This window comes from Lynx canadensis, chromosome A3, assembly GCF_007474595.2.
Source record: "Lynx canadensis isolate LIC74 chromosome A3, mLynCan4.pri.v2, whole genome shotgun sequence".
NCBI classification, from domain to species: domain Eukaryota; kingdom Metazoa; phylum Chordata; class Mammalia; order Carnivora; family Felidae; genus Lynx; species Lynx canadensis.
The window spans coordinates 34,909,878-34,923,928 of record NC_044305.1 but is presented as its reverse complement, the minus strand read 5'-3'; the positions used below and the strand labels follow the sequence as shown (position 1 = coordinate 34,923,928).

Genomic DNA, 14,051 nt, shown 5'->3' with positions numbered 1-14,051 from the left:
TTGGTCACAGCTACTTAGCTAACACACAGCAGGGACCAAACATCAACCCCTGCTTTGTTGACCCCAATACTTTATGAAATTCTAAAAGAGAATTTCATGAATGTCATGGGAGGGTCTGAGATCAGACATGTCCCTAACTACTCCAAACTTACTATATAGACAGTAAGAAGATAGAGCCTCACTCCAAATAAGATAGGGCCCCACAGACAGCCAGACATGATATTCTGAAGTTCTCAAGTATGGGGATTAAATAACCAGGCAAATTTTTGTCTTTGCCATCAGTATCATTACTATAATAAACCATGTGCATTTACTCAATAAAACCACTGTGATATCCTGAAGAATGCTGAAGAGGGCAAAAGAAACTAAAAATGTATCTTTACTTTCCTTATAATAAAGTCGATATCTAGTAACATCCAATACAGGTCCAAAATGTATGTAGTGTGAAATTAACTAATGATCTTTTAAAATGCCAGTGTAGTCAGAACCAAGGTCACCTTGCTAGTATACTATCAGATAGATCTGATGACCTCTTAGGTCATTTTTATTTTCAGATTCAATGTGTTGATGATTATGTACTCCTATTGTAGGAATGAAATCTCTAATGTCAACTAAGTGCCTGACTGCACTAAACACTTATTTTTAGGGAAATCATCTTATTCACCTGCCCTGGTTTTGATTTTTATCAGGATTTAACCATTTCATCACTGTGAAAAATTCTTTCTTTTGAAAACTCTCATAATTAGATGCATTAAGCATGTAAATATTATACTCATAAATAGTAAGTCTGATATTCCATTGGGAAGGGGGAGATACAGAGTTAACATTTAGTACAAACTGTTCAATATTAGAGAGCCACATATGGTATTTCATAATAAACAAACTGCACAAGGAAATTTTTTTACCTTTTTGTTGATTTCATGTTCAAGGTCATCTGAAGCCTAAATTAGAGAAAGACAAAAATTTGTTTACTTTTCTAAAGGGCAAAATTCCAAATTTACTAGCCATATGTATGCAAATATTTAAATAGATATATGTAAACTTGTTATTCTATTTGTTAAGGTGGAAAGTTATTGAGGACATAAGGCCTTGGCGAAAGCAAGTACTGGAAAAATACAACAGCCTGTCTTACATACCAGAAAAGCAAATCCTAACGCTATCTCTCCTTTGTTGATAGTCTTTGCCTATTCAGATGTTTCCCTTTTAGTAGTTTAATCAATTATTTAGTCATGGGGTTTGGGAAATAATTGATGTGGCCAACTCTTCTGACACATAAAGGGCAGACAAGCATGAATGGATACTCTGTGGCAATTCAACACTCATGTCTGGACATTGGTAAAGGTTTTATGTGGTAAGGTAGCATCAAGGTAAACATTGAGTCTTGGTAAGCATCCAGTAGTATCCAAGTAGTCAAAATACTATCAGACAAGGGTGGGTGTGATGAAAGTGTCTCTTTTGCTTTGCTCTTCAAATACTCTCCCATTTTCCTACTACCAAATACATATACCCATGCATTCTTCACTGTCTTCAATTATGGGATCCCTGCTCCCATCAAAGACCACACCCTCACATCACCACCATACCATTCCATTCTTACCTCCTCAGGGAACTAACAGGCAGTTATCCTCTCTCTCTCTGGCAAGACTAATCTCTCCTTCTCCATGGTGCCATGTGCAATATTTGCAAACCTACTTCAGATTCATTCATTCTAAAAATAACACTCCTTTGACTTCTCAAATTGCCTTTAGCCACCAGCCTATTTCTTGCTTCCCTTTACAACAAGACTTCTCGAAAGTATAGTCTCTACTTGGGATGCCTGGCTGGCTCAGTTGGTACACACCTCGGGGTCATGAGTTCAAGCCTCATGTTGGATGTAAAGATTACTTAGAAAAAAAAGTATAGTCTCCACTTATTCATATCCATCTGCTTCATTGGCCCCCACCACTCTATTGAAACTTCTCTTTTCAAGTCAGCAATGACTCCATGCTACCAGTCCAATGGACACTCTTGAGTCTCTACTCGTTTAATCAACAACAGTCAAAAACCAACCACTTTGCCAAGGGCTAGGAGGTGGGAGGAATGAGATGTTGATCAAAGAGGACTAACGTCCAGTTACAAGAGTAGTAAGTTCTGGGGATTTAGTTTATAGCATGGTGTCTATTGTTAATAACACTGCATCATATACTTGAAAGTTGCTAAGAGAGCAGATCTTAAATGTTCCCACCACACACACACACACACACACACACACACACACACACGTAATTATGTGAGGTGATGGATATGTTCACTAACCTTATTGCGGTTATCATTTCATAATGTGTACAGGTATGAAATTATCACATGTACACCTTCAACTTACACAGTGTTATGTCAATTATATTTCAATTAAGCTGGAGAAAAGAAATCCCAACTCTCTTCACTTCTTCTCTTATCCCTGTTCTCTTGGCTTCCTTGGTCTCAATAATTTCCCTCCTACTTCTCAGGGTGTACCTTAGTCTTCTTTTCTGACTCACCTTCTCTGCCTCTTCCCATGATCATCATCTTCTGAACTCCTAGTTTTTATCTCTAGCCTGACCTCTCCTCTAGTTCCAGATACACGTCACGACGACGCTAACTACAATGGCGAAGATGAAAAATGATGATAATGTAGCAACAATAATGAATGCTTTCATGGGAATGACCATATGCTAGGCCCAACTCTAAGCTCTTTACATATCCTAAACCCATCTACTTTTCATAATGGACCAATGAAATAGGTGTTATTATCTTAATTTTGCTGTTGAGGAAACTAAGACACTGAGAGCTTAAGTAACTTCCCTGAGGCTACACAGTCAGGAAATGTCAATGCTACATGCACCCAGATGGCTGCTGCCCCTGGAACAGCTCACAGGCCTCAAAGTTCCTGTCCTGTTTGAAACATTGAGTTCCTTATCTTTCAGTCTTCTTTACTTTCTGCCCAGCTCCTTAAACTCAGACCTAGAGAGTCATCTTGCTTCCTCTTTCCCCTTCACTCATCCACATTCAATCCATCAGCAAGTTGAATCATCTTTGCTTCCTCAACAGATCTTCAATCCACTCAGTCCTGCTTCCAACTGTCCAGTTTAACACTCCGGAGTCTGGCTGAGTACAACAGCCTGGCCTAACTGCTCTTCCTGGTTCACTCTTGCTTCTTTTTAATCTCCATATGGTACCTACGGTGGTCTTTAAAAACTATCAGGCTGCATTGCTCCCTTCTTTAAACCTTTTCAAAGGCTTCAGATTTCACTTAAATTAACATTTGAGTTTCTAAGAGTAACTTCCCAAATCCTGCATCATCTAGTTCCTACCTGCCTGTACCATCTCATCTTGTTTCACTCTGCTCCTCATTCAATCCACTTTGTTCAGTGTCTTTATTGCTGTTACCCCTCAACTGGGGCCCTTTCTCTATTCTGTGTGTGGCTGGTTCCTTTGCCTTTGGGGATCTGGCTTCCTTATTCCCTCGACCTCATTACTCTCCATTTTAGCACTCATTTTTAGTTTCAGAATAGCACTTATCACAAATTGTAATTATAGAATTGATTGTTTATTTGTTGCCTGTTTCCTATTCCCTCCCGGTAAACTCCCATCAGACTATAAGCTCCATGAGAGCAGAAACGAAGCATGTTTTGACCTTTTTGGGTTGTTATGGCCTAAACTATGCCTGGCACATAGTCGGTACATAATAACTTTTTCTTGGCTGAATGGTTGGACGGACGGAAATACTTTTATACTTATCCTACATTAGGTGGGAGACGCGATACCTAACTGGAAGGATGGATTTTCTAATGAGGGCTTGCTTGGGATGATTGGAGTCATTTTTCTGATGACTTCAACAGGTTAACCTTTGCCACCAGGATGCTGCTGTCTCCCTATTCACCTATAATAATGTAATACATGATTTACCTAAAGGACACTGGACAAAGTAAGTTGTGATCAACAGTAGGCACAGCTAATAAGCAATTCAAATGTCCTTTCTAACTTAAAATTGTTCATGCATGGATTAACATATGGACTCTGGTCACCCAACTCAGAAGGGGAATTATAGGCTACTTTATTTTCTGTGGTTGTCACATTTTGAAAACTTCCTAACTAACAGTTGCTACCTCTTCTTGAGAGTCATAACAAAAAGGGATGCCAAGACTCCGACCTTCTTGACACTATTTGCAACAGCCTCCTTGTGACCCAAGTCATCAGCAGAAAGTTCACTTCCAAATTTGTATTCAGGGTGAGCTTCCTCCTCTTGGTCAGCTGTGTCAAAGAAAAAAAGAAAAACAATGAAGCCAAATTACTACCAGTCAGATCATCTTCATAATCTTGGGTAGAACACAAACTCTTTTACACGGGAATGAAGCTAACTGAAAATGGGAACATTTAAACATGCAATTCTTTCAAATAAAGCTTTTACTAAACTCTTACCTACTCAAGGCCAAGGAGCACATCTTGTTAGCTGTTATTTCTCTTGCGCCTAGCATGATATGTGACATGTGTGATGCTTAATACGTTTCTCTTAAGTGACTGATCACTTCCACCCCAGTATACTAACCCTAAAAATTAAAGCCTCGATCACTCAAGAATATCTGTAACTTACAAAGGGTCTTCTGATCTTCCATGGGAAGATACAAGAAATAGAAAATATACTTGATAATTAAGAAAAAAAAAAACAGACTAACTGTCCACTTATAGGTTACGAGCATAGTGACTTGCGGCTGGGAGTGGTGTAACATAAAAAAGAAAGAGCTTGAACTCCACACCTGAAAAACAAACAATCCAGTGAAGAAATGGGCAGAAGACATGAATAGATACTTCTCTAAAGAAGACATCCAGATGGCCAAAAGACACATGAAAAGATGTTCAACGTGACTCCTCGTCAGGGAAATACAAATCAAAACCACACTGAGATACCATCTCACGCTGGTCAGAGTGGCTAAAATGAACAAATCAGGAGACTATAGATGCTGGAGAGGATGTGGAGAAATGGGAACCCTCTTGCACTGTTGGGGGGAATGCAAACTGGTGCAGCCACTCTGGAAGACAGTGTGGAGGTTCCTCAAAAAATTAAAAATAGACCTACCCTATGACCCAGAAATAGCACTGCTAGGAAGTTACCCAAGGGATACAGGAGTGCTGATGCATAGGGGCACTTGTACCCCAATGTTTATAGCAGCACTCTCAACAATAGCCAAATTATGGAAAGAGTCTAAATGTCCATCAACTGACGAATGGATAAAGAAGATGTGGTTTATATATACAACGGACTACTACTTGGCAATGAGAAAGAATGAAACCTGGCCATTTGTAGTAATGTGGATGGAGAGTATTATGCTAAGGGAAATAAGTCAGGCAGAGAAAGACAGATACCATATGTTTTCACTCATGTGGATCCTGAGAAACTTAACAGAAGACCAGGGGGGAGGGTAAGGGGAGAAAAAAGTTACAGAGAGGGAAGGAGGCAAACCATAAGAGACTTTTAAATACTGAGAACAAACTGAGGGTTGATGGGGAGTAGGGGAGAGAGGAAAGTGGATGATGGGCATTGAGAAGGGCACCTGTTGGGATGAACATTGGGTGTTGTATGGAAACCAATGTGACAATAAATTACATATATATATATATATATATATATATATTTTGCACGTGTGTATGTATGTAGGTATGTATGTGTGTGTGTATGTATGTATTTATATATAAAGACCTTGGAAGGATTGTACTGCACCTGTAAGCCATTTGTCAAACCTGGCTTAGGTTTGGGAGACTCTAAAATCATTCCTTAAGCTCATACTAACAGGGAGGCTGGAAGTGGGTGCTAACTGAAGCTGATGCCCCAAGAGCATGGCCCAGGCTGTGAAAGGAGGCACAGAAGCACTCAGTCCACCAGTCCAGAGAGGGACAAACTCTGGTATCCTCTCAAGGCTGTCAGTGGAAAAAGAATCACCCATTGAAACATGAGCTACATGCTGGTGTGAGATCTGGATTCCCATGATCGCCATTCTGCAAAAAGCTCGCATGTAAGGAATCTGCCTAAAAACCAGCCAGAATCAGGTGACACCCATAGGCCTCAGGACAAGTCCAACACAAATCCACCCTGTCACAACACAGGGCACGAGGGACCCCTACTGGACAAAAACAGTGAAATGATTTCTGAGAATGGACTCTCAAGAGCAGAGTGGGAAGCAGACCCATAATTGGAGATTTTTTTTTTTAGATCATGTTTAAAATGTGCAAAGAACTCCAGAACAAGAATAAAAGAACAACTATTTCATCATCAGTTGCAAGATGCGTTTTTTACATATTAATATTTCTGATGTTATAATGTGTTTTCAATTGTAAAATGACATTTTACAATTAATTGGAAGCATCTCTCTTTCTTAGTCATAAATAAAATAATGGTGTCTTTCAAATGATGATACCTTAGATTTGGAATTTCTTTTTGCAAAGTATTATTTCAGACATGGAAAAAAGTGAGACAAGAGAGACAGACACTTTCCTGTTTTGAAACTGGTATTCAGATGCATGGATACTGTGGAGACAGATGATTAAAAAAAGAAAAAAAGTAGGTCATAGAGGCCTTAGGCAGAAAAAAAAAAGGATTTAAGAAGTTGGAATAGGTCTTTAAAAAATCTAGTCCAGTGTGTCCACTTTATAGATGAGGAAATAGATTCAGAGATACGATTTATAAAACCAAGGTCACAGAGTAAAATACGGGCCTATATTTCTCTGGATTCTTAGCCAATGCTTTTAACAGGACGCTAAATTTCCATGACCATTGAATTTCCGTGACTTACAGTCTATAACCAAGACTTTGAAACTCCCCACCATTAAATTTCCAGTTCATATATCTCATAGTCTAACCAGTTCATATAGCCAGATATAAACTACGTGAAGTCAAGGAATGTGGCCCATACAAGTGGTACAGACTTGACTTTAAAAGAGGTGTGTGGGGGCGCCTGGGTGGCGCAGTCGGTTAAGCGTCCGACTTCAGCCAGGTCACGATCTCGCGGTCCGTGAGTTCGAGCCCCGCGTCGGGCTCTGGGCTGATGGCTCAGAACCTGGAGCCTGTTTCCGATTCTGTGTCTCCCTCTCTCTCTGACCCTCCCCCGTTCATGCTCTGTCTCTCTCTGTCCCCCAAAAAATAAATAAACATTGAAAAAAAAAATTTAAAAAGAGGTGTGTGAATGAATGGTACCATTCCCTGAGTGTGCAAGAATGCAGAGGCATACCCACAACCACATCCAGTTTTGCAATTCCTCACTGCTCGTTTTACAGTCCTGGAAGCCACGGATCCTTCTGAATCTAAATCCAGCCTAACAACTGGGGAAATGCTCTCACAGACTAAGAGCCTCTTCTATTTTTTTACAGCCTCCCGGCAGGGTTACTCTTGAACTATGCTTGGCTTCCTCTTGCCTGCTGTGTTAAAGTATTTAAATTAGAGAGTCTAGTCATTCATGTATAGTAGGATCATACTGTGACACCAGGGTAATTATAGCCAACTGGTTGACCAGAATTAAGCCAGGTATCACTGAGGGAACCTAAGAATCATAAATATAACTGGCACAGCAGAAACTTCTATGCCCTGAAAGAGAAATTCAAGTGGGTGATTTTGTCCTCTCAGCCAATTTTCTACATGTACGCTATCCCCCACATGTCCCAATATCATTTGTTAACATTTAATCAAAATCTCAAGTATTTTTTGGAATAACATGGGAGCCCCTAGAGCCAAATATTTTGTAGGAATCATTAACATATGCATAAAAGAGTACCCTTATGGATGATAAGTGGAATCAAAAGGACCCTCAGTTTGGATTATTTTGTGTGTTCAGGAAATTTTCACATCTTTGACTTTCATCAGTTACATTTTTTGTTTAAAACAATTTAACAACAATTTTGCATATTGGTGTTCTCTTCATATTCCTGTATGTTAGAAGGGCTGTATTATAAGGTACAAAAGGTCTTGAACTTGGAGTCAGGCAATTCTGAGATTGAACTATAATGCCATTGCTCACCAGCTGTGGGGTCATGTGCAGAATCCGTTACCTAAGCTTCAGCTTCCTCATCTGAAAAAGGAGTGTAATGATACCAATCTCATTGGACCATACAAGGATTAGATAAGGCAGTGATGTAAACCGCTACATTCACAGTTGGCACAACAATGGTGGTTGCTATTCATATTATTATTACTTTCCTTGTTAATTTAGTCTATTATTCTGCAGTTTGTTTTACTGGATTGTGCAATCTAGTAATGTCTGACATGCTTTCAACTACCATCTATAAAACTTAACCTGAGTTAAGGAACTCATTTTACATATTTTTCATCTTTTCAAATCTTAGAAGTATTTTACTGACCTTTTGAAACAATATTCAATATTTTATTCTTAAATCTTGATTAGGCTTATTATTTGCAAAAGAAAAAGTGAGATAATAGAATTGGCACTGTGGTTGATAGCATTTTCCAATGACAGCTGCAAGAATATCTGCTCTTGTATAATGTGATCTTGCCACTCACCTACCCCCCTCAAACTTGGGTGGGCCTTAATCTTGCTTTGATGAATAAAATATACAGGAAATGATGATGTGCCTGTTGTGGGCACAGTTCTTAAGTTTAGCAGCTTCTGCTTTCTGCCTCTTGGAACACTGGCTCTCAGGATGCTTCATCTAAAGATTTGGCCATCGGGGCCCCTGGGTGGCTCAGGTGGTTAAGCATCCGACTTCAGCTCAGGTCATGGCCTCACAGTCAGTGAGTTCAAGCCCCGTGTCGGGCTCTGTGCTGACAACTCAGAGACTGGAGCCTGCTTCTGATTCTGTATCTCCGTCTCTCTCTTACCCTCCCCCGCTCACACTCTGTCTCTCTCTCTCTCCAAATATAAATAAACATTAAAAAAAAAAAAAAGACTTGGCCACCATGTTTTGAGAAGCCAAACCACATGGAAAGGCCACATGGAGGTGCTCTGGTCTGTAGACCCTAAGCTCGTCACCACAACTGCCAGCCACACAAGTGTGCCACCTTGGACAACCAGCCCAAGTGAACCTTCAGATGACTCTAGCCCCAGATGTCATCTGCCTGAAAATGCATGAGAAACTTAAGGGAGAAGCACCAACCTGAGCCCTAGATGACCTACACAACTAAAGAAATAAAGTGTTATTTTAAGCCTCTAGATTTTGGGGTGGTTTGTTTCACAGTAATAGATAATTGCAGCAGTCATCGATTAAATAATTCCAGATACCTCTGTCCTCCTAGAAACTCCCTGCCATATACAACATATGAAAAGTAAGTCATGACTGTTCTCTGGGAGTGGAGTGGAACCCATGGGTTGGACATGGAACACAAACCATCGTTATGAAGTCAGTTCCACAGGAAGCCATCTTTATTAAGCTGTCTTTATTACCGAGATTAATTCTCACAGCTTTCAGATTTTCACTTATAATATCAAGCTTTCCTAAAATCTACTCTCATTATTTCAGATATTTATAGAGTAACTGAAGAGAGTTTCTGCATGTGTCTAAATTATTTAGCCTCAAACCACTACATAAATCCAAGGCAGTGTCCAATCAACATACACACAATGTAAGGCCAAAGCATTTTGCTAATCAGTTTTCATACCACCTAATGAACAAACAGTTTTCTAAAAATATTCCAAACATTTCGAAGGACCCACTTAAAATCAAACATGAGGGTTATATGGCCCTATATTATGGTTTTATGGCTATATGGCCCCAGTAGCAAATATTCATCTATTTTAAGCAAGGTTACCTTTGCTAAAATTATCTACTGCTATTCATAATTCTGGTGAACTGGTGATTTGAAGGAATTTGAACTTGAAATTTTAATACTGGCTTTGAATTTCCAGTTCATTTCATGTGTGCATACAAACCAATCATCTACCTGAGGGTCTCTACCCATGTTCCCTTCCTTTTAACTCGCCTTCTATTATCATCATTAACAACACCGACATTTATGTTTTTGTTTACAGGAAGGGATTGCCAAATGTTCTTTTTATTCCAACCCCTTGCCTTCTACAGCAAGGATTCTTTGGCTGTGAATTTCTGCTGAGCAGCTGAAGGCACAACAGGAAGGGAGATGACTCAGCCATGAAAATCTAGTGCCTAGGTAAACTGGAAGTAACATTGGGAAAAATACCAAAAAAAAAAAAAAAAAAAAAAAAAAAAAAAAAAAAGGATTAAAGCTTGGTGCACAAATACATCCTTGACTACTAGAAATTAAACTCTCACATTATCCAAGAGAGTCTATGGAGACAAATTCTTTCCTTTCTTATTTTAAAATTTTGGGGGCACCTGCATGGCTCAGTCAGTTAAGCAACTGACTCTTGATTTCAGCTCAGGCCATGATCTCCCAGTTGATAGGTTCGAGCCCCACATGAGGCTCTGTGCTGATGCTGTGGAGCCTCCTTCCAATTCTCTCCCCCTCTCTTCTCTCTGTTCCTCCCCCGCTTGTACACTCACTCACTCACTCTCTCAAAATAAATAAACTCAAAAAAAAATTTTTCTATGTGGGGCACCTGGCTAGTTCAGTTGAAGGAGCACTCAACTCTTGATCTTGGGGTCGTGAATTTGAGCCCCAAGTTGGGTGTAGAGCTTAAAAATGAACTTTTTTTTAAAAACTATTTTTGTGACACTTAAGTTAAAAGAAAACCAACTTACCACTCTCTATTTCCTCTTCATTATCATCCTCTAAGATGTTAACCGGGGCAGCAGATTCTCCAGCTTCCATCATGCTTTTCAAAGCTTCAAGCTGTTCTGTCATTAAAAACAAACAGGAAGGAGATGGTGACAGGTGCTCCATCACTTGCAAAGCCTGAGCTTGAAGATCGACACTGAGAAGGAAATGTATTGTCTGGGCTCCCACTGGCTACATTCCTAAGACCGTAGCAGATCGCTGCTTGGACGTCTCAAGGGACTTGCAACAACCACACTGTCTACACAGGGTGAAGAACTAATGGAGCATGGGTGAAATGCCAAAGTTCTGGTCATAAGTTTGAGAGGAAGGCTCAGTCACTAAGAAAGATGTTAAGGCTTGGTAATAAAGGTGCGTCATTTGAATGTGATGTTGAAGCGACGCAAAAGAGATGTGCACAAGCGACTGAAAAAACTTCAGGAACAAATATCTGCAAGTGACAGATCTGAGACAATTATCCTCATGTATAAAGCTCTGATAAGTCAGTAAAGATAGATGAAGTAATTTTAAAAATGAGAAAATGTGCAGAAGCATATTGTAAATGGTGATATACAAAGAAACTAGTTACCAAAAACATAAATATCAAAAAAACTCAAGTCTCATTTCCCTTCTCCTAGTCAGCCACATATACATACAAGATGGCCAACAGCCAGCAGTAAGAATATCCCTGGAAAGCAGGCATCCTCCTACATTATAGCGAGAATGTAAATTGGTACAATTTTTCTGAAAGACAAAGGTAAATCACAGTATAAAATGTGTATATGCTTTGGCCACCCAACTCTAATTGCACCAATGGATTTCAACGAGAAGCTGCGTAAATGTACAAAATGAACACGACATGTGTCTGTCACTGTCGTTTCTACAGTAATGAACATCCATCAGTTGGGACTGGTCACATGGTACCATATCCCACATAATAAATTCTGTATAGTGTTTCATACATTAGAATTATAGTTAGCAAGTTGTAACTTTAGTATGAACTTAAGTATACTTAATTGGTTGAGTTAAACATAATAAAAAATCAGTATATTTAACATGATCCCACTGGTATGAAAAACGTACGTCTAAACATATACATGTGTCTATAGTACATGTACGTATGTGTAAAATATTAATTTAGTGCTATTTTATTGTTTCCTTATGTTTTCCTTTGTTGTTTTCATTCTCCTATGGTATTATTGATTTTGTAATAAACTATAAGTACTATAATTTAAAATTTAGAATACCTAGGGTAAAAATACAATGCGATCATACCATTAGTTAATGCTTCACTCAATTAAGAGATGGGCTAAAAGAAAATATTTTCCAAGATTTCCAGGGAAAATGTCTACATAAAATCATTTCTCTCCCTACACACACATATATACATTCACACATTCACTTAGGATCCCTAGATATGTAAACCTCACACAGGCAAACTGCAAAGGGTAACTTTTGAAGAGGACTTTAGAGCATATAAAATGATAAATGCTAGTTCCTTCCATCTCGATAAATTCTAAAATGCCTCTTTCCATTTTCTTCTCGTTTTGCCTTGGGATCACTCCAAATCCTGCATCCTATGAATGTATGAATATGCTTTTCCCACTGCAGGAACGAGTTGATGTGGAAACTGCACTTAAACGTACACGTGGCCACTTTGCTATGAAAAGTATATGTAACACCACTGTGCCCCTTTCGTCCCCTAAATCAGTGGTTTGAAAATTTATTTCACTCCAGACAGCTGAATTGTCCAAACACAATGAGTGTATGCCTCATTATTGATGTGTGTCTTTGACTTACTTTTTTCGACCTCAGGTTTCAGCCGTTTATTTTTGATGAGTATTTTTCTTTTGAGGTCATTGGGGGATGGTAAGGGCCTGCCTGGTTCGAGCTAGAGATAAACAGAAAAGGCTGAATTAATGATGTGCTTCACTAGTTTCATTCCCGGCCCAGAATGAGCATGGAAGCCAGTGTTATACAGCCCAATGTCCACTAGATGGCAGTCAGCACACTTTTATGTTTTCATTCCCCAGCCCCAATTAGCCTACTGCATGCAACTTTGCCCTAGACTGCAAACCGGACATCTAGTCTCCCAGAGGTATGCACAGCCACTCCGCCTTCCCCATTGGGACCTGGGTCTGACCTGGGGTGCTGCTGGGGGAAGGGCTCCTGTTTAGCCTCAGGTCTTGCTCTTTTTATGCATTGGGTAAAGTACATGGGATCGTTGTGATAGCTGGGGTCCTAAGTGCTTTCCCAGGCAGAAGTCGAGAGGCTCCCCTGATCCCCTCAAGTGTTGGGGCTGTATTAGTAAGCCTGTTTGCTCAGTAAACTGATGCAACCCCAATACCTGGGATTGTGGTTGTGTGGGTTCAATAAGAGAATCAAGAAGGGAGTGGTCTTAATTACTGAAACTTAACCTCTACTGTGGTTTCGTTTGCTTGGATTTATGTCTGCAAAGGAGATGTCCTTTCTTTTATTACCTCTGATCCACACAACTGTGCCATATCTACTCATCCATTCCCCTTTCCCCCATCCATGCATGGACATACCTACCCACCCATCCACCCACCCATGTCTTCCATGCATCCTTTCATTTTTTTCAAAAGTGATTTTTCTACTACTTATTACATGCAAGGCACTGTGCCTTCCCATGTCTGTGTTGCCTCAAAGCTCTTTGCCCATATTCTGCTTCCTTCAGAAGCCTGCTGAATCTTGTCTATTCCCTAGCGATCTCTCTTGAACCTGGATATCTCTAATAAATATTCAATAGGTTGTAGGCCATCTTCCTTTTTAGCTATGGTTTTATGTTTATGCTCTATGTCTCCCACAGACATTTAGTTCAGGGAGGTCTTACTCCCACGTGTATTACCTACGCTTCCCACAACACCTTTCATGAATGTGCATGTCGTTCCATAAAGAATACGGTGGTCTTTCCATGGCAGCAAGCACCTTAGCCCAATCAGAAAAGTAAACAGAGGGTCTACATAAAACAAAAATAACATAAGGGGTGTCTGGGTGGCTCAGTGGGTTAAGCGTCCAACTCTTGGTTTTGGCTCAGGTCACGGTCTCACGGTTCATGAGATTCAGTCCCACACTGGGCTCTGTGCTGGCAGTGTGGAGCCTGCTTCGGGTTCTTTCTCTCCCTCTTTCTCTTCCCCTTCCCCGCTTGTGCTCTTTCTCTCTCTCTCAAAATAAATAAACTATGAACTATAAAATGAAACACAATGAAATAAAGTAAAATAAAATAAAACTAAACAGGGCTGTTTCTTAGTTTGGGTTCCCTCAGAATCACTCTCCGAGACAAGGATGTGAATATACCTGTAGATTACTTGGGCGGCAGCCTCAGGAAGGGCCAACAGAGGAG

General features: G+C 39.9%; 1 protein-coding gene across 6 annotated transcripts in view; it reads right to left on the bottom strand.

Annotated features, from left to right (window-relative positions):
* The window catches only part of PLCB4 (phospholipase C beta 4), a 424,450-nt gene that overhangs the window by 72,185 nt on the left and 338,214 nt on the right, over positions 1-14,051 (bottom strand). For all 6 annotated transcript variants that reach the window (XM_030310086.1, XM_030310087.1, XM_030310089.1 and 3 more), the window contains 4 exons: positions 12,488-12,578; positions 10,675-10,770; positions 4,169-4,269; positions 906-941 (listed from right to left, as the gene is read on the bottom strand). In XM_030310086.1, coding sequence (XP_030165946.1) covers positions 906-941; positions 4,169-4,269; positions 10,675-10,770; positions 12,488-12,578 — 324 coding nt within the window. The remainder of the gene's footprint in view (positions 1-905; positions 942-4,168; positions 4,270-10,674; positions 10,771-12,487; positions 12,579-14,051) is intronic.